Genomic DNA, 26,993 nt, shown 5'->3' on the forward strand with positions numbered 1-26,993 from the left:
GGCTCCTTACCCGAACCTGCCCGAGTTTATAGAAGTTCATGCCTGGGTCTACAAAAGTCAAACGTCACCCAACTAGACAAGGCAGGACCTTAGAGCTGCTGACTCCTCTCCCAGTGTCCTCTCTGCTCCAAGAAGGGGAAACCACATATGTCTCTCCCACAATGCCACACCCTTAGGCTCTCTCTAACATGGGGTGTTCTCCCCTTGATCCCTTCTTCTTAATCCCCTACCCCATCCCACCCCCGTCCCATGCTTTGTCCTCCCCCGCCGAGGAAAGAACCGAGGAAATCCACTCTGCTCTGACTTGAACACAAGGAGGGTCCCTCCACTTTCCCCCTCCCTCCACTATCCCTGTGACTCCCTAGAGCTACATCAGTCTCCGGGCTGTATTAGAGAACTCTCCCAGGCCCAGCTGACCACGCGCCTCGCTCAGCAACCGGGATGCAAAGCTGGGGTCAAAGTGGAAACCTCACCCCCGTCCCTGCAGACGAAAGGCCTGTGCGTGGCTGCCTGTGCCTTCTCCTGCTGGACTTTGTCATGAGCCTATACCCCGCCCGCCGCTGCTGGCATGAATGGTGCCACGTCTCACTCTGGGCGAAGGGTCTACCTTTCCGCTCTGGCCCCCCGCGTGGGGACATCGCTCGGCAGAGATGCCTCGACAACCTGCTGGCTGGCGCTCGTCTGCAGCCACATCGCTGGCCCCCGTGCCACAAGTAACCGCCCCATGTTAAGCTTGGAGAGGAGAGGCTGAAGGCACGCGGGGACCTCTGCACTAACACCCATGCTTATCGGAGAACAGGGGAGCGCCTACCCAGCCCCACGGCCAGCCATGTCCTACTGGAAAGCCCCCAGTCAATTCCAACTAAGAGCCCACTGACCGACTGAGACAGAAGTCCCTGCTTGGGTTCCAGCGCCCCCATTTCCCAACTGCCCCCAATTCGTATGTTGTTACTTGTCTGGCTTGCAAGCCCTGTGAGGGGTGGGGCCTTGTCTTCTCGGCTGCACACGCCTGCCCCATGGGACAGGCTTTATTTGCTGATTTTTCTTACATGTGGTTTCGGAAGACTGACTCCTGGCTCGCGAGCCTCAGGAAACCACTGGCCGTGTGGGTCGGGGGTCCTGCTGCTCCTTTAAGGTGGTTGCTAAGCTCCGGAGGGTCTCAGGGCAGATGTGTCTTCTACAGGCCCTCTTGCTCCTGCCTCAGGGCGGCCATCCCACTGCCTTTTATGGAAGGCCGTTTCTGACCTGAGAGGGGAGGGGTGGTGACTCGGCTGGCTCTGCTAGATGGTCCTGAGCCTGAGGTCTGTCTTTCCCCCACCACGTCCCCTTACCTCAGCCCTGAGTCATCTGTGAATCGTCCAACCCCACTCCCCCGGAAGTTCCAGGGGGTTCTCTCCCGATGCCTCTCAGAAGGGTCTTCTCCGGTGAAGCTGTAGGTTGTGTTTGTCTGCTGTGCCCACGAAAGCTGCAGGGACCGAGGCCTCCCCAGAGCTTGTGGGGGTCAGAATGCCATCACCAGCAACAACCGAGACGTGGCCCGTGTTGCTCCTGGGGTCTCCTTGCAAACACGTAGGCATCAGGCTTTCCCCGCAGCCTGACATACGTGCACGTGCACACAAGCAAACGCACACACACGTACATATGTCTTCCCACTGTGTACCCCGGTGTGAAAGGGCCCCACTCCCACAGGATCTGTACGTTTCCAGTGGATTTGTTGACGACTGGGTTGGTGGTGGGAGGGGGGAAATAACCAAAGGTTCCCAAGAGTTTCAAAGCCTTTTATTTGTTTACACATTCTCTAAATTGCAGACAAAAAAGATTCGCTACATAGGTCATCAACACTGCTAACCAACCACAGAACAAGATACTAACCACAGCAAAGAAGGGACGGGGCCTGTGACTCAGTCTTTGTGAACGTGCAAGGGCTCTGCAGAGGGACTGGGACGTCCAGGGTCCCCAAGACTGCTTGATGCCCACGTTATGCTGGCTCTGGGTGGTGACCTCTCCAAGGCCCTCCTCCCAGAACCTGGTCAGGACAGAAGCAAAGGCAGGGAGAGACGGAGGGGCCCTGGTTCACTGAGAGCCCCTCCAGGCAGCCTTCCTGAGCAAAGCAGTCCCCTCTGCCTCCTGCGAGCCTAAATCGGGATGTGGGCTGTTTGCAACCTGGAGATCCTCCTGGAGACTGTCACATACACCAGCTGTCTGGGAAGTCACAGAGCCTGCGCGTCCCCTGAGGACAGTGGGAGGCGTGGCACGGCCTCACCTCCAATACCGAGACACGAGGGATCCCGATACATCCCTAAGAGAGGGCAGAAACACCACAGCACTCTTCACTTCGGGAGCCACGGTAGAGGGGGGGACTTGACACTCAGGGGAAAGGAGCACCCCAGAAGACAGGGGAAGAGTGGCACACACACCCCTACACACTGACACTACATCACGTCACACCCGAAAGGGTCAGGGGGTGGGCGTGGGAGATTTCATGTGTCTGTTGCCGCGGTTGCTTTTCAGAGGAGCCAGTGGGGATCTCTCGCTCAGACCATTACATCCGACTTCCTAAGCCGGTAGCCCTTCTCTCTAACCTCACGGAAACTGTGCCAGCCTCAGTCCTGGACACTTTCCGAAGCACCCAAGCAGCTCAAGGAAAAGCCCCTCAGTTGTCCAGTCAGCGGAAGGTAATGTGATGCTGGAACCTTAGGTCCGGGGGTGGGGGGACGGGGGGAGGGAGTCCAAGGGAGCATAAAAGGAAGACCCTCATTAGCAGGCATCTCATTAGAGCTCACCAAGGCCAGCTCTCTCGGCCGTTCTTTGATGGCTACGAGTTTCAGAAAGAGCCGAGGTGGGGAGCAGTGCGAGAGTACAGGAGACAAGAAAGCACTTTGGAATGATGGGGGTGCACCGTGGAAAGGGGCTTCCCTCTCTTGTGCCCCCACCTGGGAGAAGGTGACCTCAGGTTTGCATCACGTCTTCACGTCCAGAGACGTACATGGAGACACAGCAATAGGAGATCGCCGGCGCATTTCCAGGGGTACCCTTTGCAAATACAGCCAAAGCAGCCTGGGGGCAATAAATTCCTGAGGCTGCGAGGCACCCGGGGTCTACTCACCAGCTGAGACAGCGCAGTAAGGACTTAAACTGACCCCCTTCCCAGACTTCTCCAACTCTGAGTCAACCAGAGGGCTTCCACGCCCTTCCCAGAACCCGCACAGGCATGAGCTTCCTCACACAGCACTCGGGCAGGCACCTCCTCCTAAGGGACCCCTTCACCCTTTCTACCCCAGCCCACTCGGAACTCGAGGGGTTCATATGCGGGGGCAGCCCCCACCCCAGCCACCAGAACCAGCCTCCTCCTGGCGAGGAACACGGTGGGGCATCAGGCAACTGGAAGAGGAAAAGCCATTTCTCTTGGCTTCTGGGCACAGATGCTCCATCTCTTGGCTCTCAAAAGGGAATGTTCGCAAAACCGGGCTTTAAGATCGCCCTCAGCCCAAACACGTCGTGGGGGTGGGGGGCAGACCTACTTGAGGACGGGCTCTTGCACCATTGCACCGTGTGACGCGGACTGCCCAGTCTCTCCTTCAGGTGTCCATTTCCTGATTGGCCCAGGGTGTCCACATCCGGCTGGGAGGGCGTGTGAGCAGACTGTGTTCGCAGCCTGAGAGTCTGCTCGCGTGGAGGTGGGAGGGAAGACCCTCTCCGAGCTCAGCCCGCGGGGCCAGCAGAGCTCTCCCACTCCCGGGTCCATCCCGCATGCAGCTGAGGGGGCCAGTGGGCTCAGAGTCTGAGGCCTCTGCCTGGGTGCGGTGCGGCCAGTCTGGCCCGGATCGGATCCAAGTCAGAGGACCCACCCCACTCTGCTGCCACCAGCACGGGAGACCGGGGGGAATCCGGGTCATTCAAAGGAGGCTTGGTTCAAAAGAACCACCGGCTTTCACGTGGGCGGTGGGTCAGACCCCAGAGAGCATTTCAGGTTCTCAAACGCTTCAAAACCAGTCTCACAGCCAGGCATCACGGAAGCCAGAGGTCCCCAAATTCTGCCCGCTCACAGCCGTGTGCTGGCCAGGGACCCCAAAGAGCCTTCTCAGGGCGTCTCCAGCGGAGAGGCCGAAGGCTGCGTTAGGCCAGCTCTGCGCTAAGGCCCACGCGAGGGCAGATGACGTGACTTCGCCCAAGCCCGGGCATCCAGCTTGAAAGCGAGCTCAGTGTGGCTGCTTCGGGGAATAACGGTGAGCAGCTGAAATCCGGCTGTCACATGTGCAGAGGAAAGGGGGGGATGGAACAAATGGTGTATTCCTGATGCTGTCAATTCAGACAACAGGGAGTCCAGTGAAGCACGAAGTCAGGAGCCGATGAGCACCTGGCCAAAGGTGGGCAGAGGGGGTTTCCTGGAAACGCCTCCAGCGCCGGGCCTCTCCCCGACGCCTGCCTCCCGCCGCCATGCTAGAACCGCGCAGGAGGCCGAGACAGGCTGGCGGGGGTCTCCGTGGGCGTCCACCCGGTCTGAGCGTGAGGCCCTCCTCCCACCATGCCCCCCTGCTCTTTCCAGTGGGGACTGGGCAAGGCTGTTGTGAGTGTCACTGTCCAGCTCTCATCAGGCCCTGCCAATTGCACCTCCCTGCCCGCCACCCCAGGAGGCCAAGGCAGGATTTGGAGGCACGGCCTCCGGTCCTCTGGCCGCTCGGCACACGCCAACCCAGGTGCCTTCGTCATCACGGAGGCTCAGGGTCACCTTCCAAGGGCAGCAGCCAGTGCTTGGGCAGACGGACACTGGCAACTAGGCTGAGGTCGACCGTGTTCTTCCCCTCCCCCGCCCCACCTCGCCCAAACTCCCAGAAGGTGGGAACAACTGAATACTTAGCCTGCTCCTCTTCTGTGGATGAATATGCATGAACACAAGGAAAGAGACCTAGAGACGCACACACCTTCCCTGATGGTACGCTACCTGGCGTGTGGTCAGAGGGCTGAGACCGAGTGTGATTTTAGAGCTGAAAAGCAGGTCGAAGCCTGGGCCAGGATGTGGTTCGTTTTTTCCCAGCCGCTCTAGGGCTTTGTGGGCCGCCCTGCACAGAACGGGTGCCCTGCCAAGTGTCTCAGCCCGTACCAGCCTGCCTGGCAATCCCTCACAGTGGGCAAGAAATGTGCACATCTTCCATCCGAGCACGAATGCCCCCTGGGCAAACGCGGCAGATAAACGACAAGCAGCCAGAATGGACATCCCTCCTCTTCCCAGCCAGAGGCACAAAGGCTCCCTGGGCATCTGACCATTTGCTGCCACGGCGCGACTTCCCTGCTTTCCCAAATGGCACACTGATGGACCAGATGCGTCGGGAAGCCAGGGCTCTCTGCCTCCCTACCCCGCCTCTCCCGCCACCTGCCCTGCCGCCACCTCCGCTCCGAGATAACCGTGCTGTATTTTCATGCTCTCACTCACATATTATCTCGCAATGTGTCTTTCCTTCCCCCCCCCCCCCCCGCCCAGTACCTAATTTAGGCCTTTTCAACTACATGTTGAAAATGTGCAGGGGGTATATTTTCTTCTTCTTCCTGCCACCATCCCACCCTTCAGCATCTAGCTTGGCAGGAGGGCAGGGAGGGGCAAGGGCAGGAAGGGAGGAGGCAGGCCCTGCAAGAGGAGAACCAAGGTCTGGGGTGCGGTGGGGTGGGGGGAGTAAACATGGAAGGGCAAAGTCAATAAGAACCACAATCCCAACTCCAGCCCATAAAATCTGTGCATCCCTTTGACAGAAAGCAGAATGGAGTCCACAACCATTGCCAAACGTGTCCCCCAGAGAAGCAGAGGTGAGTGAGGGAAGAGGGAAGAGAGTCCATGGGCCAGTGACCCTCCAAGAACAAGACTCACCCCCTGCGCTGTGCAGGGGCCGGAAGCAGGGGTGGGCCTGGCTGGACCTCAGGGAAAGAGCGCCCCCTCCCCCACTCCTTGGACAAACAGGCTCTCCCTCTTGTCCTGGAGCCACACATAGGTTCACTTTTAGTTTGTTAAGGGAGGGTGTGTGTTTTTTGTGTGTCCCTGTTTTCATCATCAATATTAATAACACTGATAGAAATAATAGAGATGCAGAGAGGCAGCCAGACAGGACGCAGTGGCATAAACATAACGTGGGGATGTTGCTGAGGGAAAATAGAGGGGCTCAAGGGCCTCCCCCATGTCCTACAGGGACCGTTCACCCACTCTCCTCTTCCCACCGCAGCAGTGTTTATGTGCCAGACTGGGTCGGTGCCGTCCTGAACGGCCACTTTGCTCGCTGCCTGGGCTAGAGGTCATTATTAGTATTTATATCTCTGCCGAAGAGGGTTCTGGCTGCCAGCCAGTCCCGGTTCCTGCCTTCCTCTGGCCTGCCCTGGGAAATGTCACCATCAGCACAAATGTTTCCTTCTCTTGGTGGGGCCAAAGAGGGGGAAACCCTGGAGTGACCCTCTTTCAAGGCACCGGAGCAAAGAAAGGGAGGCAGCTGGGAACACAGAGACTGACCGAGGGGCATTCCTGTACCCTCTGACTCCTGTTGCCCCCACCGCAGCACAGCCACCCAGGACCCTGGGGAGTCACCTCAGGTCTCAGCTGTCTGCGGGGACACACAGCCAGGGCTCGCTCAGAGCCTTCCCTGGGAACCCACCGACTTCCAGATCTTTTCTCTCCCACGGGGAGCCCCCTGTTCATTCCGGGAGACCAGCTGGATGAGGCCCAGGCAAGGCCCAGACCCCTCCCCATCCCTGCTTCCTGAGGTGCTTCCTTTGGGGCGTCTCTTCACAGCAGCCTGGGCTAGGAGCATGGAGAGGGGGCCAGGCCTTCCCAGGAGCAGCTGCTGAGATGCTCAGAGGAAGCCCCCCCGGTCCGTGTGTCTAAGGGCTCCATTCGTCCTCCCACATTCAAGGCACCTGAGCTGGTGGAAGCACTCCGGCCTCCCCGGCCCACACCCTCTAGCCATTTAGCTCCGGGACTTCTAAGTGGAAATCAGGTTTCTGGTCCCCTCCTCAAGGACCCTCCCCTGCCTTCATTGTGCTTTGCCGAACCTGAAAGACCTTTGACCCTCCCCACCTCCTTCCTCTAGGCCCCCTTCCCCCCTCCCTCTCTACAGGTGACACCACTACAGGGATACGAACCACCACAGGAGACGCCAATGCACAGCTGCGATAAGGAGCCCGGTGTGGCACATTGGGCATCTTCCCTGGGAGTGTGAGCATGACTCTGGCCCAGGGAGCCACCATTTCCTTGGGGTGTGACATAGGCACATCCTGGGGAGGGAGGGGCCTGTGGTGGGCAGCAGGGGAGGGCCTGGGTCCTCCCATTGGTAACAGGCTGAGAACCGGCCCAGGGACAGGAAAGGTGGTCCCTGGGGCTCCCTGCACCCCCCAACAAACACAGACTCAGAGAGCAAACCAGGGGCCCCTCTTCTCTGAGTCTAAAGCCTGAAGTTGCCGGCAGTCTTTCTTCAAGAGCACAGGTCTGTCTCCTAAACTTGCCCCCAATAGGAAGAGTAATAATAATCATCCCATTTTTCTTTCTTAAAATATCTGAACTTTTAAAGGGGAGGGCCGAAAGGAATCTCGTGCTGTGTTCAAAGCACAACGCCTAAAATGCACCATGAGTGTAACTCTCCAGGGTATCATGAAACCATCACTGTGAAATCCAAACCCTCCCCCAACCTTAAAACCTGTTATCTTCTCCAGCTCGGGAGGAATCTGGCCTCCCTCCTTCTCACCCACGGCTCACACACCGTACTTCCAGCCACACATCTGAGCTGGCCCCCCTGGGAAGCCACCGCTCCTCACCCCGCCTGCCTGGACTTCCCACCTGGCCCTGGAGCAATGACAGAAGGCCTTGGGATCCTGCTCCAGGTGCTCTGAGTCCGTGGGGGGGGGGGGGGGGTGAGAAGGAAATCAGGATGTAAATCTCCTAACAGAGGCCTTGTCTGGATTTCCTCATCGCCGTTGCCCGCGCTGGATTTGCTGCAGGCCCAATAAGCAGTGTTTCAGAAACATAGGGTTTCAACTTCCGGCTTGGATCGTGTAGCCTCACCTCCCCTCTGGTCAGCTAGAGCCACGGTATCAGGGTGAAGTGGAGCAAAGGCACTCGGGCTGTTCCAGGGATCTGGCCGGCAGCCAAGAGCATCATTATCTCCCCTTGGTGGCCTGTATACCCAGTGACGAGATGCCACAGGGTGGGGGCCTCCATCGTGCCAGGCCCCGAGCCAGGATCTTCGCCAGCAAAACTGCTAATCCCTGCAACAGCCGTACTGGATAGGCCACATCTCCCTACCTCCCAGATGTGGAAAATGAACCTCAGAAGGGCAAAGTCACTTGCCCAAGGTCAACCAGCTAGAAAGTAGCAGAGCTGGGCTTTAAACCAGTTTTTAAGCGAATGCCACACGGAACTGAATTACGGCCCTCTCCCGGAGTCGGTGCCCCCTTCTAGGCCACGATGATCTTGAAGAAAGGAGTATCTCAAGTATCTTCACTCTGAAATCCCCAACCCCAGGGTAAATCCCTCACCCCCACCAACAGGAGACCCACGCACGGTCCCGGTTTCCTTGTCACAGCTTCGGCCGACTGGCCCTGACCACAGGCAGCCTAGCCCCTAAAACATAAACCCATTTTGGTCAAAAGGGAGATTCTGAGAAGGCATCTAACCTTGGCTAATTCACACGAGAAGGGGGCATACAAGTCATTTCGGATCCCTCCTTGGAAAGCGCTGCTTTCCAGTGGTTATCTATATAACATTATGCCTTTTGGGTCTCCCATTGTCACTGTGGAGCAGGCAGGGAAAGTATTATTATCTCTTTTTCATAGGTGAGCAAACAGGTTCAGAGACGTTAAGTGACTTGCCCAAGGCCACACAGCTCTACTGAGTAGCAAAGACAAAACTAAAACCCTGATCATCAACGTGTATCCCATGATTCTAGCTCGTCCTCTGGGGCTCAAAGAAAGACCAATTTGAAGTTTACCACCACTTTCTCTGTTTCAATACAGCAAGTGATAAATGTGACTCTGGAGATTCTTTCTTCTTTCAGTACCCTGGAAGTGCCATCCCACGAGCTGGCTTTGCTATCCCCACTTTCCAGATGGGGAAACTGAGATCTCCAAAGAGGACAAGGTTGGACCCAGCCTAGAGGGCATGAGACTGGGAAGGGAACCCTGGACCCTCCTAATGTCCTTTCTAGAGCTCTGAGCACTCCCCGGTCCCTCCACTGCAGGATTATAGCACCTGGCCTTGCAAGATTCAATTCCTCCTCATAGCTTCTGTGGGCAGCAGGTGGGGCTGGAGGTAGAACAGGGCCACCCCATCATCTGTGTTGAGGTGGGGAACATGTGCGCACATACCCCAAAGAGGGCCTGTCAAGTAGCAGGGCCACACTTTTGGGTTTCGGACTTCCTTTTTAAACATGAAAGCCACTGCGGCATTTGGGAACATTCTGGTAACTTTTTTCTCTAAAATTAAGTCAAAGTGATTTTCAAAACCAATCGTCAGCCTTTGAGGACACCCCACTTTGGCTTTTGTGGGAGGACAGAGAGCCGGAGCAGTCGGGAGAGGACATCTGCCCCTCTGGTGTGACCCGTCTGGGTAACAGATGACGTGAAAACACAGCAGCTTTCGAAACCCTCCCTGGACCTCCAGCATCCAAAAACAGGTTCGCCAAACAGCAGGGGGAAGGAAGTATCTTATGAGGAAGATGCAAATCCCATCTGGACAGGACACTTTAAACAAGATCATTATGTATACACAGAGCTCACTCGGAGGCCATGGGCCCCTGCAGGAGAGTGACCCCCATCTCCTGCCACAGGTCACTCTGCCAGGCTGTCCGGGTCCACTGGCCAAGAGCAATTAGCCCGGGAGGGAGGCTCTTGCCAAGTCGAGGAGCGAACACTTCTGCCGGGCAGAAGTGGCCCAACTAGCTAGCCCAAGTCTCCAGGGCCTTCTTCAGGAGCTGAAGGACTAAAAATAACCTCGGCCTTTGTTGTACGCAGCCGGACCACAGAGATGGGGCTGATTTCAGGGAAGCCGAGCATGCGCGAGGGTCCCACGCACCGAGACCTGCCCTTTGGGCAAATGATTTTTCCAGAAATGTGTCAGTTATTGTGTGCTGCTGCCGTTGCCACTGCTACCGAGATTCAAAGACAGCCCGATCCGCTCCAGCCCTCGGGGCTGACTTCCAACACAGATTTCTCGGAAGCTCAGCCTCCCACCTCTTTCTTCTCAAAACATTAAAAAAAAAAAAAAAAAAAAAAGCCAGAGTCCAGCATGTACCGGGGAGCTTCGGGGACAAGAGCAGCCCTCGAGCTGAGGATTCTGCGTCGTTGCCACCGTGATCGTAAATAATCACATCCCCCCCCCCCCGCCCCCGACCCGGTTATTTGTTTAGGTGACAATCATCTCTTCCCCATCCTGAAATCTCCAGAGTCGGGTATCAGGAGATAGTAGCAAACATACACTGGGTGGAAGGAAGAAATTACTTGGGAAAAGGAATTCGTGGTGCCACATCAATACTGAAAGGTTGCTCAGAGCTGCAGTCCTTTGTATCAATGTTTAGATTCTGGGCAGCCCGCACGCACTTTCCTGGCTCTTTAGTCCCAGGGAAAGCTCCAGGCCCAGGCTGGCTGGGAGGCAGAGCCTTAGCATGTCCCCTGCCGTTGGCTGTGGCTTGTCTCACCTCAAGGATGCCCTTGAGAAGGTTAAGGAACTGCAAAGCCTGATCCTTTGCAAAGCCACTCCTGATGGATAACAAATACTGACGGGCTGTGGCGGGGCCTCAGAATTTTCCTCCCAATGTGTCTGCCCACTCCTCAGCACTTCTATTACCCTCCCCACCCCCCAGCCCCATCAAGAGACCACCCTGGCTGTAGACACCACTAGGTATCTGCTGGGGGTCCAGAAAACTGCTTTTTTTCTTCACAGAGACCAAGGAACAAAAAAAGGATTTTCATCGTCAAGATGGCCTCCCGACTCTGAGTCTAGAAGTTTCCAGGGAGGCTTGTAATAAATAACAACTTCTCCACAGCCCTTTGTTCCTCTGCTGAGTTCAGGATGAAGAGCCGAAGCAGGAGGCGGGAGGCTGTGTGAGGATTTCTTGGAACACAATAGATAGAAAACACCAAACTACACGTGAAGGACTGATAGGTGGTCACAAAACAAGCTTCCCTTAAAATGGGAGCCAGTGAGAGGGCCTCAGTGCTGGGGTAAATGTGAGGGGGTTCCACAGGGCCGGGGCTAGGGGTGTTCTTCAAAAGTGCAAGATCCTTCTGGTAGAAACAAGGAGGGAACGGCTGAAGTACCGGAACCTGTGTGTAGGAGGTAAGCAGACACCTCACCCTCTTGGTTCTACGTGGCCATGCCCTCTGTGACCACAGGTTTTCCTTACAGTTGGTCTGTCTGGATACATGGGAGCGGGGGCTTGATCTGGTTTGAGCTGGGCTCCGCCTCAGCCTCTCCAGCAACCTGGGGCCCTAGGCTTGGCAGCCAAAGGCTGAGGCCTTTTCTTTGAGCAGTTCCCAGCACAGGTGGCAGCTCCAGCTTCCTGCAAGAAACAAGATGGCGTTACCAGCAGCCGCTCTCGCACCCTCAAGCCCCGCCCCTTGGCCCTAACTCCCGCAAGCCCCGTTTCTCTTTTGACTTTCACAGCTGAGAGACTGAGTCCCCGGCCTGAAAATGCGCCGGAGCCTGCAGCTCGGCAGAGGGTAAGTGCCGCTCAGAAAAGTTAGGTGCTCGGAGGCGATCAGCTGAACTGCGGTAAAGCCCCTCATTCCTTGGCAGCCACCAGGTCTAGGCCAGTTCCCCGGGGAGGCTTCCTCCCCCACCACTTCTGCCACATGTCCAGGAAACGTCTCCTTGGCCCCCAAGTTGTCATTTCTGGGGGTGGAACCATGCCTCGGTGTTCTCATCTGTACAATGGCCGTGGCCGTACCTACTTCAAAGGATCGTGATCATTAAATGAGACAAGATACGGAAAGGCCTCAGCACAGGCCTGCACCATAGTGAGGGCTCAGGACGCGGTAGGAGTAGCTGTTGGGGCTACTGTCGACCTCATCATCATTACCTTCTGGGGGCTCAGCCACCGGGGGATTTAAACAGTACATGTGATAGCCACGGTCACAGTCATCGCAGAAGAGCAGCTGGTCCTGGCGGAGTACAGAATAGGTGGAGAGGAAGAGAGAGAGCGTGAATGATTTAGGGCCAGCGTCCGGCCCCCACCTACTCCTCCAGCCGATTCTGTGCGGATCCACCTTCCTGAATGCCCCTTTCCAGGCCCCGTTTGAAGTCTTCCCTGTCCCCTGAATATGCTTTGTGTTCTGCCCATACCTGGAAACTCCTCCTCTGCCTCCCCAACTATGCAAACCCTACCCCCACTTTAGGGTTCTGATCAAATCATACCTCCTCCAAGAAGCCTTCCTTGACTACCACCTCACTTTCAAGCTTAAAGAGATTCCTTATTCTTCTGAACTCCTGTAGCCAGTAACCCTGTCTCCATAAGGCAGAAAAACACTTTACTGCATTTCTGTGTTCCCCATGGTGACTGCCTAGTGCATAGAAAGAACTTTAAGCGTTTGAAAATTTTAACTGAAGTCCTCTTAGCCTTACCCTTTCCATCTGTGAAATGGGCAACAACCATACTTGATGGTAACATCTATGACAACTCAGAACCTTTGCAGGATTTCATTATGCCAATATAGAGAAATGCATGTGATGTGATGCCACCTTCCAGATCCCAAATGCCTCGTCAGGGGCTGGAGGCTGGAGCCCAGGTGAGAACAGGACCCTCTAGCGCTGTGTTTAACTTCCAAAGACACAGTATACACCTTTGCTCCTGTTCCTGGACACTCTCCCAGCCCCTGACCCCTGCTCTTCTGGACCATTCCCTACACACCTCAAGTCTTCCAGCTCTTCTGTTCTACAGAGATGTCACTAATCTACATCCAATGGAAGTTCTCTCTCCCCTCTTGCATCCCCATAGTGCCCTCTGACATTTAATTGCATTTTGCTTTAGGCCACAAAGCCACGTGTGGAGTAGACATGTACACACAATTGTTTTCTGGAATAGTTCCTTTCGGAATGTGCCTCCTTTGTCCTCTCCTTTACAGATCGCCAGGCCCTTGGGGCAGAACCTTGTCTGAACTCATCTCCACATTTCCTTCAGAACTGGCACACAGTAGCGATGTGTTTGTGATCTGGTCCCCATTATCCAGGTTCAGCTCTGCTCTATTCTTTGGACCTGCTTGGATGCCTTATAAGACGTTTGCAAAACTAAGTTTTGTATCAAATCTCACCCTGGCACCCCTCCGTATGGAGATCCTGGAAAAAGTAGATATTGAACTTGGAAACCCCAGTGAGCAAGCAATAAGGCAGGAGATATCATGAAAGACTTTTTTTTTTCTCTTTTAAATCATACTAACACCTTTCAGTGGTGCAATGGGAAGCTTTTGAAGAGTTAGCAACAGAGGAGTAAACTGGTCACCCATGGAATTTAGAAAGATCTCACAAGCTGCTGTGTAAGAATAGATACCTGGGTGGAAGGAGGTTCGTTCTGCAGGCTGAAAGGCTGCTTAGGATGCACTACCACCATCCAGGTGAGAGGTGAACTCTGAACTAGGGTTGTGGCATGGGGAAAAGGTAAGGGTCCTGTTCCCATTTGAAAGTTATTGATTAGATGTAGAAAATGATAAAGAAGAAATCAAGAACATTACTGGGTCGTGGCTTGGTCGGCAAGCCAGATGATACAACCACCCATTGAGACATGGGCGGAAGAGTAGAGACGTGGGACATAGAAGGCAACCTCAGCCAGAGATATGTTATATACGTCCACAGATCATGCAGTGGAGATGCCCTGGAGGCAGCCGGACAGCAGGAAAGACGCCTGATCATGAGATATGGATTTGGGAGACATTGGTGATTAAGATGACAATGGAGGTCCTAAGAGAGGAAGCCCGTGATATGTTACAGATGTCCTTGAACTTGAACTCACGGAGGGATGTCCATTAATTTCTTGAAATTATATGAACAAATTTGAAATTATATGCACAAATGTACATTTTTCGGAGAAAAGAGTAAGTCCATAGCTGTCATTGAATTTTCTGAAATATCAAGGACTCAAAAAAGGTTACTGAGATAAAGGCCAAAAACAGACCCTTGGGAATACCAACTTTAAGGGACAAGCAGAGAAAAAAGAGACTAAGGCAGCAGTCAGAGAGTTAGGATGAAAACCAGGATGGCGTGGTTTACGCCAAAAAATGTACACCACTATTTTGGAGCTGAAGTAAGCTATATGACCATATGATTTAGGAATAATACAAGGAGGAACAAGTTAGGATGGGGACAGAAAATAGGGAGAGACTTGTCAGAAACAGTATTACCAAAGTCTTTAAGACACATGACTCCTACTATAGCGCTGACACAAGAAGTACAAGAAGGTAGAATACAGTGGATTAGACTTTCCCAAAGGGAAACCAGGTGTCTCTAGATATAAATACATTTTTCATGGGTTGATTATTGTCTAGTACCACATTCTCTTCTTTTCCATGTGCTTTTCAGGATAACTGCTTGTCAGGTCCACCCAGATCGGCCAGCTCATGGTAACCCCCATGAAAAACATAATTTAAGAACCTCTTACTCCCAAGTACCAGAGAACCAGTTCCAGCACAATGGCTATAGTTCCAGCAGAATGGGAACCCTAGTCTGGAATGTGCATGGCAAATCCCTGCCTATGTGAGAGGTACCCTACTGCCCAAGCAGCCTCACCCTTGATTCCTCTCCTACAGTCAATGAGAAACCTCTGTATTAACACTGTTGGTAAAGCCAAAGACCAGGACTAACCCAAATGTCTATCAACAAGAGACTGTTTGAATTAACTAATGAAGAACTATGCAGCTGTGGGAAGAAATGAAGATTATGTCTAAATACTGTGGTGGAGTAATCTCAAAGATATCCAGTAAAAAAGCAAGGTGAGGAAAACAGGTGTGTTTGTTACTATTTTCCAAGAAAAAGCATTTTTTTTTCCTGGATTCATTATGCGTATGGGTTCATACACCTGAATTCTTACAGCTTCATACATATATACATATAATGTTATATTTAAGTAGAAAGGAAAGATAAGCCATAATTTTTTTAAAGGGCCACCTATGAGCAGAGTGAGGGAATAGTGTGAAAGAGTAGGAATAGCAGACAGATTTTCTTGAATATCCTGTTTGTTTTAATAGACCCGATTCTGGAACCAGTAAATATTTTGCATAGTCACAAGACAAAATTCACACTGTAATTTCTCTAAAAATAAAAGAAAAATGAAACAAGTGAATCTAATCATGTATGAGTTGATGGCATAACCACACAGAAAGTAACTATTTCAAGTGACTCTAAATCAAGTAGTTTGACTGTACATCCTTAGTCATCATCTTAGTTTTAAACAAAAATAAGTGTGTGTGTATGTGTATATATAAAAATATATTCCCTTTCAGCAATCATATTTTTGGTGGTAATAGTGGAATTAATATTCTGAAACTTGTACGTATCAAATGAATGATTATGTTGTTATTGAGAAGAATTTTGACATGCTTGAAAGAAAATACAGATGTAAGACCAATGAAGTTAAGTAAAAACCCTATAGTTATTCCTGAGTATGAATTAGAAGTATCCGTATAAATTCAAGTATCCATACAAATTCAGCATTTTTGTCTTTAAAACAAACAAAAACATATTTTCTAGCTGTATCCATTAAAAATGCCCCAAAACAATGACTAATGAGGTAAAAATTAGCACCCCTAGTACCCCTATTATGTTCTCTAAAGATCATTGCTGACTGAAATGAACCAGAGGTCCTTGAAGAAATGGCTGGTTCCAGGTCCAGGGCATGAAATGTATAAATAACTTCACATATTGGAAAGCAAGGAAACCATCAAATACTATTATTGGGGTCATGTCTAAAGGACTCAAGATCCAACCTGATTACATTCTCGCTGGTCAAATATAGGACAATTTTAACTGTAATGGATTGAAACAAATAAGACATATTTAAATCCTTGGGTTCATAAAGATACTATTTATAAAAAAAAAAAACAAAAACAAACCTTGTCACCTTTGGAAGAAGCTAGGGAAACATCCCTTTATTTTTTGGTTTATTATCTTGATATAATTTTAGTCGTGGAGAAAGTTGCAGAGAGTTTCTGTACCCACTTTACTCAGCTTCCCTTAGTGTTGACATCTTACATTATGGTAGGACGATCATGAAAAGCAGGATATTACCATTGACATAATACTATTGACTAATCTGCAAGCCTCATTTGAAATTCACCAGTTTTCCCACTTCTGTCTCTTTTCCCAACATCCAGTCCAGGATCTCACATTGTATTTAGTTGTCATGTATTCTTAGTGTCCTTGAATCTGTGACAGCTTCTCGGTTTGTCTTTCACGACCTTGATACTTTTGAAGAATCTAGGCCAGTGATTTTGTAGAATGTCACTCAATTTGAGTTTGTCTGATCTTTTTTCATGAGAAGATTACAAGGGTGTGCACTTTGGGCAAGAATACTACAAAAGAGATGTGGTGCCCTTCTTAGTGCGTCATATCAGGGCATTAATACCAATATGTCTTGTTACGAGTAATGTTATTCTGATCAAATAGTTTAGGCAGTGTCTGCCAGTTTTTACTATAAAGTTATAATTTTTCCGTTTGTAACGTATTAATAAGTAATCTGGTTGGGGAGATACTTTGAGATTATGCAAATAATCTCACCAATTGGCACCAATTGGTTGTTCTTGCTTACAACAACCCAAAACAGTGATGTTCGCCTATTGGTGATTTCCCTCTTCCCTCTACACTTATTAATTGGAATTCTACGCTGAGAAAGAGTTTAACTCTTCCCTATTTATTTATTCAAGTTTTTAAATAGCAGTGTGGATTTTGTTCTTCGGATTTTAATGCAACACAATCATTATTGACTTTGTTGCTCAAATTATCCCAGATTTGCCATTAGGAGTTCCTTCAAGTTAGCTCCTGTGTCCTTTAGGCATGCTTTATCAATTTTTGAGCACTTCCCTACTTTCTAGTACCACAGGATGCTCCAGACTTTTCTCGTATCTCCAGCCCTAGGATCAGCCATTTGTCCAAGGGTTCCTAATTCCTTTTACTGGAGAATGGTATTTAGAAACCAGTATCTGGGTACCATGGATCCTCATCGCTTCTGCGTTATCATTGCTCCTAGGCTCTCCCAGAGAATAGAATTAGGAAGTAAATGTATGTGTAGGTACACGTGTGCACACCTGTATTTATTTCTGTATCTATCTACTATTACATATAGATATACATGTATACATGTAGAGAACTATACACACACACACATACACACACATCTTATATAAAATATATAAGCATATAGATACACAATATGTTATATCAAAAATCACAAATTTAGGGGCGCCTGGGTGGCGCAGTCGGTTAAGCGTCCGACTTCAGCCAGGTCACGATCTCGCGGTCCGTGAGTTCGAGCCCCGCGTCGGGCTCTGGGCTGATGGCTCAGAGCCTGGAGCCTGTTTCCGATTCTGTGTCTCCCTGCCCCTCCTGTCTCTCTGCCCCTCCTCCGTTCATGCTCTGTTTCTCTCTGTCCCCCAAAAATAAACGTTGAAAAAAAAAATCACAAATTTATCCTAACACCCCTATTCTACCCCCAACACCACAGGATTCAGTCTAGCCTTCCCTCTCTATTTGACTCTTCTTTCTGTGACATGGAGAACACTGGCTCTCATTACCACAATATATACTTATTGGTTCGGACCTGTACATACATAAGGTAGTTTCAGAATGACTGACTTATATGCCTGTAAGAAACAAATTTACTAACTAGGGTATGATATTTATATAGTCTTTCTACCTTTAGCCTTAAACCACATAGTCGTGTACTGCTTTCGCAAGTTACTGAAGTTAGTTCTTTGCTTCCCCACCCTTCAGGATGGTTATGCTATCTATTTACATTAGGTTCATTTGCTACTGTTCATGTTCCAGCTTCAGTGCCCACCCACCCCCCAACATCCTGGTTGATTTTAGTATTTTCCTGTAATAGGCTATGTACAACATTACCTTGGTCCTAAGTGTCAGCGCTATACAAAAAGGCATTCTCAGAGAAGTGCTATCCAACCCCTATTTCCCTATTCTTTCTGCCCCATCCCCTCCCACTGCTGCAGGTAACCAGTCTCTTTAGTTTCTTGTTTATCCTTCCTGTATTTCTTTTATACAAGCAAACAGATATATATTTTTTTTTCCTATGCCTTTCTTGTAAGAATGGCAGCATACTATGGATACAGATACTGTGTTGACGTCGATTTTTTCATTTAATGATACTAAACGTAGAAATTCCATATCAATTTATAAAAATCTGCCTCATTTTTCTTTATAGCTGCAAGTATTCCAGTGATGGCTATGCCATCATTTATTCAGTCATCCTTCTGCATGTGAACATTTAGGTCATTTCCAATATTTTATCACTATAAACAATGCACCCATGAATAACCTTACACACATGTATTTTCATAGTGTTGTAAGTATACCTTCATGGTTAGATTCCTAAAGATGAGATTGCTGAGTCAAAAGGTAAGTGCGTAGTGGTTGTGTTAGGCAGGCATTGCTAAATGTCCCTACAAAAGAGTGGTACCACTTTGTACTCCCACTGACAATGTATGAGGGTGCCAATTTCCCCACAGCTTCATCAACAGAATGTATTCTCATACTCTTTCTTCCCAGTTTGACAGGTAAGAAATAGTATCCCAGCCTTTTTTTCATTTGAATTTTTTAAATTGTGAGTGTGTTCAGACATTTTTTTTTTCCAAATGTTTCAGGTCCATTTTTACATCTTTTGTGACTCTTCTTTCATGTTTTTACCCATTGTCTTTGTTTTTAATTTATTTATTTAAATTCGAGTTTAACATACAGTGTAGTATTGGTTTCAGGAGTAGAACTTAGTGATTCATCACTGACATGTAACACCCAGTGGCCATCCTAACAAGTGCCCTCCTTAATGCCCATCACCCATCTAGCCCACCCCCTCCACCTCCCATTTTCTATCAGGTCTCTGGTCCCTTGTCCCTCAAATGTTAAGAGTTCTTTATATGTTAGGGGTATTAGCTCTTTATTTGTGGCATATGCTGCAAATATATCCTCCCGGTTTGTTAGCTGTCTCTTTACTTTATCATGGTTTTTTACTATGCAAATTTTTTTAATGTTTATTCATTTTGAGAGAGATAGAGACAAAGGGATTTAGAACAGGAGCAGCGGAGGGGCAGAGATTGGAAGAAAGAGAATTCCAGGCAGGCTCTGCACTGTCAGCACAGAGCCTGACGCAGGGCTCAAACGCACGAACAGTTAGATTATGACCTGAGCCAAAATCAAGAGTCAGATGCCTAACCGATTGAGCCACCCAGGCAACCCTACTATGCAAGTTTTTCTGTAGCCAAATCTGTCAGTATTTTCTTTTATTGCTTCTTAATTCTGAGTCACAGAAAATCTTTCCTTATATTTAGACTAAAGAGGAATTCACCCATGTTTTCTTCTAATACTAACATGGTTTTATTTTTTATATGTAGATCCCCAGTCCATTTACAGACTGTTCTTATATATTATGTGAGATATGGACCTAATTTTATCTTTTACAAAATGATTACCCTATTGTGTCAGCACCATTCATGAAAATGTAATTAGAGGCAACCTTTATCCTAATACCAAAGGTTCATAGATACCTGGGTCAATCTATGGGTTTCTTTTCTATTCCATTGGTCTATTTGTCTATACTGTTTTAACCAGAGGCTTTATAGTAAATAAATAATAACTGATAGGGCTAGTCTCCACTCATAATTTGTTGTTTTCAGTGTTTTCTTGACTATTCTTGCGTATTTATTTTTCCACATGAACTTTAGTATCAATTTGTCTAATTCCATAGAAGAGCTTGTTTGGTATTTTTATTGGGTTTGAATTAAATTTGTAAACTCAGGAAGAACTGACATCTTTCTAATGTTGAATCATTCTATCCAAGATCGCAAAAATGTCTTTCCATTTGCTCAAGTCTACTGGGCTTTTTCAAAAGGGTTTCAAACCTGTTTTTGTTTTTTCAAAAAAACCTTTTTTTTCCCTTTATATGGGATTTACACATTATCGTTAAGCTTATTTCCAAGTATTTCTTCTTTGTTGCTATTGTAAATGGGATTGCTGTACTATTGTATCCTAACGGGCTGTTATTTGTGCATATGAAGGCTATTAATTTTTGTGTGGTAATTTTATCAGCAGATAACATCCTGCTACCTTTAATGTTTGAGGTAACTTTATCATTGCTTCTCTAGGGTTTTCCAGATATACTATTCTAGTTTGTGAATTAGAGTTTTGCTACTTTGTTACCATTCTTATACCAGTAGTTGATTTCTCTTGTCTAATCACATTAGTTAATATCTCTAGCATGATGGCAAATAGTCATGGAAATAGTGGGCATCCTTACTTGGTTCCTGATCTTAGTGGAAATGCCTCTAGTGTTTCCCCATTAAATAAAATAATGGATTTAGTTCTAAGGTATAACAAGTTTATCATATTAAGAAATATCCCACAGGGGCGCCTGGGTGGCTCAGTCGGTTAAGCGTCCGACTTCGGCTCAGGTCACGATCTCGGGTCCGCGAGTTCGAGCCCCGCGTCGGGCTCTGGGCTGATGGCTCAGAGCCTGTATCCTGCTTCCAATTCTGTGTTTCCCTCTCTCTCTGCCCCTCCCCCGTTCATGCTGTGTCTCTCTCTGTTTCAAAAATAAATAAACGTTAAAAAAAATTAAAAAAAAAAAAGAAATATCCCACAATTCCTGATTTGTTGAGTGTTTTTTTTTTTAATCACGAATAGGTGTTGAAACTACCTTGTGATTTTGAAAACTGATAAATAAAGGGAAAGAACCAAGCATTTATCCTACCTTTTCTATATAATCTAAACTTGAGAGTAACCAAATATAAGGTTGGAAAAGTTTCTCTTTGCAGAAATTCTACTTTGCAGTAATTCTACTCCAGCTAGTAAACAAAGAAGAAATAATAAGAATATCACTATTTTGCAACCTCTAATGACACAGTCAGTCTAGGGGCACCTGAGTGGCTCAGTGGTTGGGTGTCTGACTCTTGATTTTGGCTCAGGTCAGGGTCTCATGGTTCATGGGTTCAAGCCCCATGTCAGGCTCTGCACTGACAGTGTAGAGCCTGCTTGGGATTCCCTCTCTCCCTCTCTCTCTGCCCCTTCCCCGCTCGTGCTTGTTCACTCCACTATCTCTCTCAAAAATAATAAACATTTAAAAAATAATCAATCAAGTTGAAGATCATCAATAGCTTCCACATTCACAAAAAGAAACACACCAGGCATTAAATACTTCCTGATAAAAGAATACACACTACTTATGAAGTAGTCTTGAGATATATGTGTGTGTATGAGTGTATATATACATATATATATATATATACGTATAATCAATTCCCATATATACTATATTATAATATATATTTTTTAATATTAGAGCCAGAGAGAAAGAGCCTGAATTTGATGAGGATTCTAGTTCTAAGCACCAATATACAAGAGATATAAGAGACAGAGGGAAATGTCAAACACCAGTATAGGGATGTAGTCAGTAAAAATACAGTCCTGGGAAACTCGGCTGAACAAATTAACTGATTTCTTAAACAAAAATTCAAGGGGGAAAAAAGAGAGCAAAATGGAGGGGAAACATACATGCTAAAAGAAACTTTAAAGACATATCAACTAATTGCAATGTATGAGCCTTATCTGGATCCCAATTCAAATAAACGAGCTACAATAAAAAAACATTTAAGACAGTTTAAGGCAAGGCAACACTGAAGACAATTGCGGCAATAGGAATGTTAACTGGATGTTTGGTTATATTAAGGAATTGTTGATTCTTTTTTAGTTATGTCAACATTTTTGTCACTCTTGTTAAAAAGTAAGTCCTTATCTTTTGGGGAAACATGAAATATTTACAGGTAAAGTGATATTATGACCGGGATTATGTGGGAGGATGTGGGAGGATTTATAAAACAAGACTGGACAGTATTGATCATAGTTGAAGCTGGTGGTAGGGTCTATCAGTTTCATTATTTCCTGTACCTTTGTATAAGTTTGAAATCGTCTATAACAAAAAGTGTGTTTTTTTTAAAATTCTGCATTTATTAGAGTTAACGTTTAGACCCAATGAGATCATGTACTCTGGAACATGGTGTAAATGGTCAGGCACATCCCAACCATAAGCAGTGGGCACCACTGTCTGTCACTGAACCCTCAAGGGAAAGTGGCAGTGAGGTAGCCTCTGGCTGTCACCTCCTACACCTCCCTCCACAGGCACAGAGAGCACCCAAGGTCCCTGTTGGGCAAGGAGGGGTTCTGACATTTTCCCCAGGAGCCCAGTGACAAGATTCCTTCCTTCTTTTCCACCCCTCTAAGGATTCCCAGACCCTTGGATTTCTCCCTCCTGCAAGGGAAGTCCCAAACTCACATCATTCTCCGAGGTCCCACAAAGGATGCAGGATTTGCACTCTATGCACTGCCACTTGTAGGTCTTGACGGCCTCGGTCATGTTCAGGGTGAACTGCAGGCAGGTTGGGTGACCTGCAAGAAGCAGAAATGGCAGCATAAGGGCCACAGGATCTGACCTGTCACCCCTCAACATCACTTTAACCAAAAACACATTTATGCCCAACTTAGAGGAAGGGCAGGTAGCACAGGCTGGGAAAAAACTGGGCCCCTACCCACACCCCTCACAGCCACCTGCAGTTACATCAGATCAAGGCCCAAGAGAGATATTGGCATTAACCCTGTTACCGGGGATAGATGCCATCCACGTCCTCTTGCCCTAAGAGTCGCGTCCCCTTGAAGGTGTAACCGGTCGATGAGGACAGAAAGTGGCGATCAGAGAGGAAGAGAAGGGAAATTGTGGAGTGTACTTTACAAGGCAGCACCATGAAAGTGACCAGCATTTCGACCCAAACCTCAGCATCAACCGTGACAGGAGCAACACATAAGAGCTGTTTGGAGCTAGGCCTTCCAACCTGCACAGTTGTCCACATTCACACTGCCTCCAGGCACAAGGAGGAGGTCAGAAGGAGTGTGTGAGCTTTCCCAGGGCAGAGTTCAGGGGCTCTATGAAATAGCACTGCACTGCTATGTAAAGAATCCATGCCCACACCCAGGACACTAGTGGAAGTCCACGCCCTGCACGGTAACAGGAACCATGGAGGAGAGCGGCCTGGCAGGCAGGGCAAAAAAGTGTACCATAGCATCACAATGACCAGGTCTATCCACTGGTCCTTACTCTTCTCCATCCCAAGTATCATGTTAGCCAAACCATTAGCAAATCAGGGGTGGACACTAATTGGGGATGGACATTAAGCTGTGACCTAAGAGCACACAGTCCCAGTGGCCCATCATCCAAGGCTTGGCATGAAGGGCTGGACTCTCTTTGCAGCCATGGCACACCCAAAAGAGAGATGCCAGCCCTGAGAGAGCAGCTATGAGCCATAGAATGTGAAGACTCTTGGCCTTCTATTTGGCAGGGAAGAGAAACTTGGGTGATGTTCCCAGGTTTTGCAGGAATCTGCCCACAGCACCCAAGGCAATGTCCATGACTGACTCTGTCACAAAAGAACTGGGAGCTCTGCTGGGGGTTCACCCTTTTCCAGAGCCCCCAGCTCCACCAAACCCACCACATAGTGTATTGCATTGCTTCTTGCTTGTAAGGGAACGTGTTCTCCCAAAGAAGAATACTACAGAGAGGGGACCCCAGTTAGAGCCAGTCCTACCAACCTAGTACCCTCCACAGATAGTCAGGACCCCATATGGTAGCACCACCCCTTGGCAAAGCCACATCCCAGAAGGAGGTCCCCATTTCCTCCCTTCCAAATATTCAGAGGGCTGGTTACATTGTGGTCATTCAGGAACATGCTGTCTATTCAGTCAACATAAGGATCCTTCAAATATGAGCGTCCACAAATATAAAACTCACGGAGTCCTCTCTGAGAGAATAAGAGTGGGGATGGAAATGACTCATCAGTGCGGAGCACGGGGGACACTTAGCAAGGAACACACAGAAGCATCGAGAGAGGGCAGATCTAAAAGCTTTTCAAGGACTCACCAGGTGCCATCCAACTTAGAAGTTCCCACAACTCTGAATTAATAAGGCTCTCAAAGTGCCACCATGGCAATGACCCAGAGAGAAACAAGCCCAGATGAATATCCAGCTGATATTCTTGAAAACATCTCAAAGATCTGTCTAAGAATGACACAGGGTTGTTCTCAATTCCAATCTCCCAGAAAGAATACTGGGGTGGGAATGAGAGAGAAAACACCAGCTTGAGGTTCTGAGTGGTATGGGCTGTGGATGTCCAGGTTCTCAGACAGGGCACCCTTGGGTAGGTTGAAGATGAGTCCACGGAGCAGATACCCATATATGCAAGTCGATTTTGCCCAGTTCTGTGGCTTCATCCCAGCCACAACCAGCTGTCTTGAGATAATTGTTCATTAACTTAACAGGCATTCCCTGAGCACCTGCTAGGCCACTCATTGCATTAGACAAAAAAAGATACAGTGGTGAGCAAGGCACCCCAAACCCCTCTAATGCAGCCAGAGAGAACTCAAATTAATAAGCTACATGCACACTTACCGTTGTGTGATAGGTTCCATGAAGGAAAATCATAATGAAACAAACCACAGTAGAACCTCACCTAGTCAGAGATGTCAAGGAAACCATCCAAGCAAGATCTTTAAGCTGATACCTGACAGATAAAGGGGACTTAGCTGGTTTGGAGGAGGGAGGGTGAGAGGCAGTAGAGAGGTACCTGGAGCCAGATTACACAGGGACCTAGAGCCCTTATTTAAGGATTCGGGGCTTGAAAATCATTAAAGGGTTTTAAGCAAGGCGTTGACTGGATCACACTGTGTTTTAAAGGAGCATTCTTTAGCATGAGAGACCTTTGGGGTGATGAAGCAGTCTGTACCTTGATGGTGGTGGCGATTACATATGTGGAAGATTGCATAGAGCCGTACATATACACACATGAGTACTCATGCATGTGTATGCCTGTAAAACCAGTAAAATGTGAATAATTGCATCGATGTCAGTTGCCTGGCTTTGAGAGTGTACTATAGTTATGTAAGCCGGTACCATGGGGAGAAACAGAGCAAAGGGTGCACGGGACCTCTGTGTAATATATTTTTGTAACTTTCTAAGAAGCTATCATCATTTCAAAATAGAAAGTTGAAAGGATATTTTTAAATAAGGAAAGCACAAATAAAGATTCAAATCATCAAAAAGGAAGGTAGGAAGGAAGAAGCTGCTGTCTAAAAAAAGAATGTGTTGGGGAACAGGGGGAAAGGGAGGTATAAGAATTGCTGCCAGGAAGCCAGTCAGAAGCTACTGGGAGAGAGACAAGGATGGTTAAGCTAAGGTGGAGATTTCAGAGTATTAAAGAAATCACTGATAGGACTCAACAACTGTTTGAATGTTGGGAGTGTGGGGAGAAAGAGATGATGAGAATATTCTCAAGGTTCTGGATCTAAGAACCTGGGTGGGTTATGCAATAGCTTTACTCAGACGAGAAAGACTATAATAAGCATAGAAGGACTTGATGCAGAGCAGGGAGAGAGGGCTTCTCTCTGTCTGGGGCATGTTGAACTTGGGAAGTTTGGGAGACTTCTGGTAGAAATGTCAAGTGGAGAGTCAAATATATGGATTTATAACTCAAGAGAGAAACATGGACTAGACATATAAATTTAGGAGCCGTTGCTAAATAGGTGGTCATCGAAACCACGAGAATTAATGAAGTCATCGAAGAGAAGGGCAAAGGGAAGAGAAAGGATGAGGAGAGAACAGAGGGGAGAGAAAAAGGTCTAGGACTGCACATAGAGAACTCAACTATTTAACAATGAAAATAAAGAACCAAGAGAGGAGACTGGGAAGGATGGCCAGGGAGGTAGATACAAACTATGCAAGCATGGGGTCAGAGCAGACAAAAGAAGAGATTTCAAGGAGAAAGGGTGGTCAGTTGTGTTGACTTCCACAGGTTCTTGGTTTATCGTTGCTTAATAAAGACCCAGAGTGAGGGAGTGTTGACAGATCAGAGCAAAAGCTGCCCTACTAATAGTAACACTCCAGGAGTGTCATCTTCCCTAGGAAGGAAGGTCAGCACATTCCAGAACATGACATGGAATTCAGTAGCCAAATGTGCATGTGGGGCTGCCTCTGTGGGTAGGGATGGAGGATGGCATGTGTGCTTTGTGCCAACAACATTCCACAAATATTTATTAAGAGCTAATTCTATATTCAAGTTCTCTTAGACCACTGTGCCAAGCTCTGAAGACATTTTCTGGAATAGCTTTGGACCAGTGAACAGTAGCAAGTGGTTTCTGGAAACTCCTGTTGGAAGTCTCTGAAAATATCCTATGGGCTTTTTCTGTGTTTCTGTCTTGAGAAAGTCATCAGGGCCCCCAAAGGGAACAAAGCTCACACAGCCTACCCCGACTCCTAACACCCCCAGTAAAATGCAGAAGTAGGATTAGCCTCAGCACTAGCTACAGAGCTCTGTCAGCTCAAAATTCAAGGCATCACTGAAGATCAAGAGGAAAGTAGAGAATGCAACGTCTTAGCTGGGGAGGGTGAGGCACAAGAAGTTAAGTCACACAAGCAGCCATTAGCAGGTGCAAAAATTATGTCTAAAACTAAATCCTCTGTGTTGTCACAACAGGTTGACTGCCTGTTGTCTGTCTCTAATAACTGGAAAAATCATTTGCTAGATAAAACTGTAAGAATACAAATTCTTATCTACCATAGAAATGACTGAAATAATGCATACTGTTGGACAAAGGAAAAAGTTTCTAAGGAAAATGCTAGTAACCCATTCCTGAGTTTGAGTCCGAAAACTCCTCATTTTTGCCCAGAACTACTTTCTAAAATCCTTGGAAGTAAGACAGTAGATATAGTCTTCCAATTCAA

At 48.1% G+C, this 26,993-nt stretch overlaps 1 protein-coding gene across 2 annotated transcripts in view; it reads right to left on the reverse strand.

The window, feature by feature from the left end:
* Positions 1-1,762: 1,762 nt before the first annotated feature.
* Positions 1,763-26,993, reverse strand: part of DPF3 (double PHD fingers 3) — a 270,407-nt gene continuing 245,176 nt past the window's right edge. The window contains exons 9-11 of one of the 2 annotated variants that reach the window (XM_040477592.1): positions 22,503-22,615; positions 12,048-12,129; positions 1,763-11,528 (exon numbers count right to left, since the gene is read on the reverse strand). In XM_040477592.1, coding sequence (XP_040333526.1) covers positions 11,458-11,528; positions 12,048-12,129; positions 22,503-22,615 — 266 coding nt within the window. In that variant the 3' untranslated portion in view covers positions 1,763-11,457. The remainder of the gene's footprint in view (positions 11,529-12,047; positions 12,130-22,502; positions 22,616-26,993) is intronic. The other variant, XR_005791035.1, reaches the window with a different exon arrangement.

The sequence above is a fragment of the Herpailurus yagouaroundi genome, unplaced genomic scaffold, assembly GCF_014898765.1.
Source record: "Herpailurus yagouaroundi ecotype Mexico unplaced genomic scaffold, PumYag 141, whole genome shotgun sequence".
Taxonomy (NCBI): domain Eukaryota; kingdom Metazoa; phylum Chordata; class Mammalia; order Carnivora; family Felidae; genus Herpailurus; species Herpailurus yagouaroundi.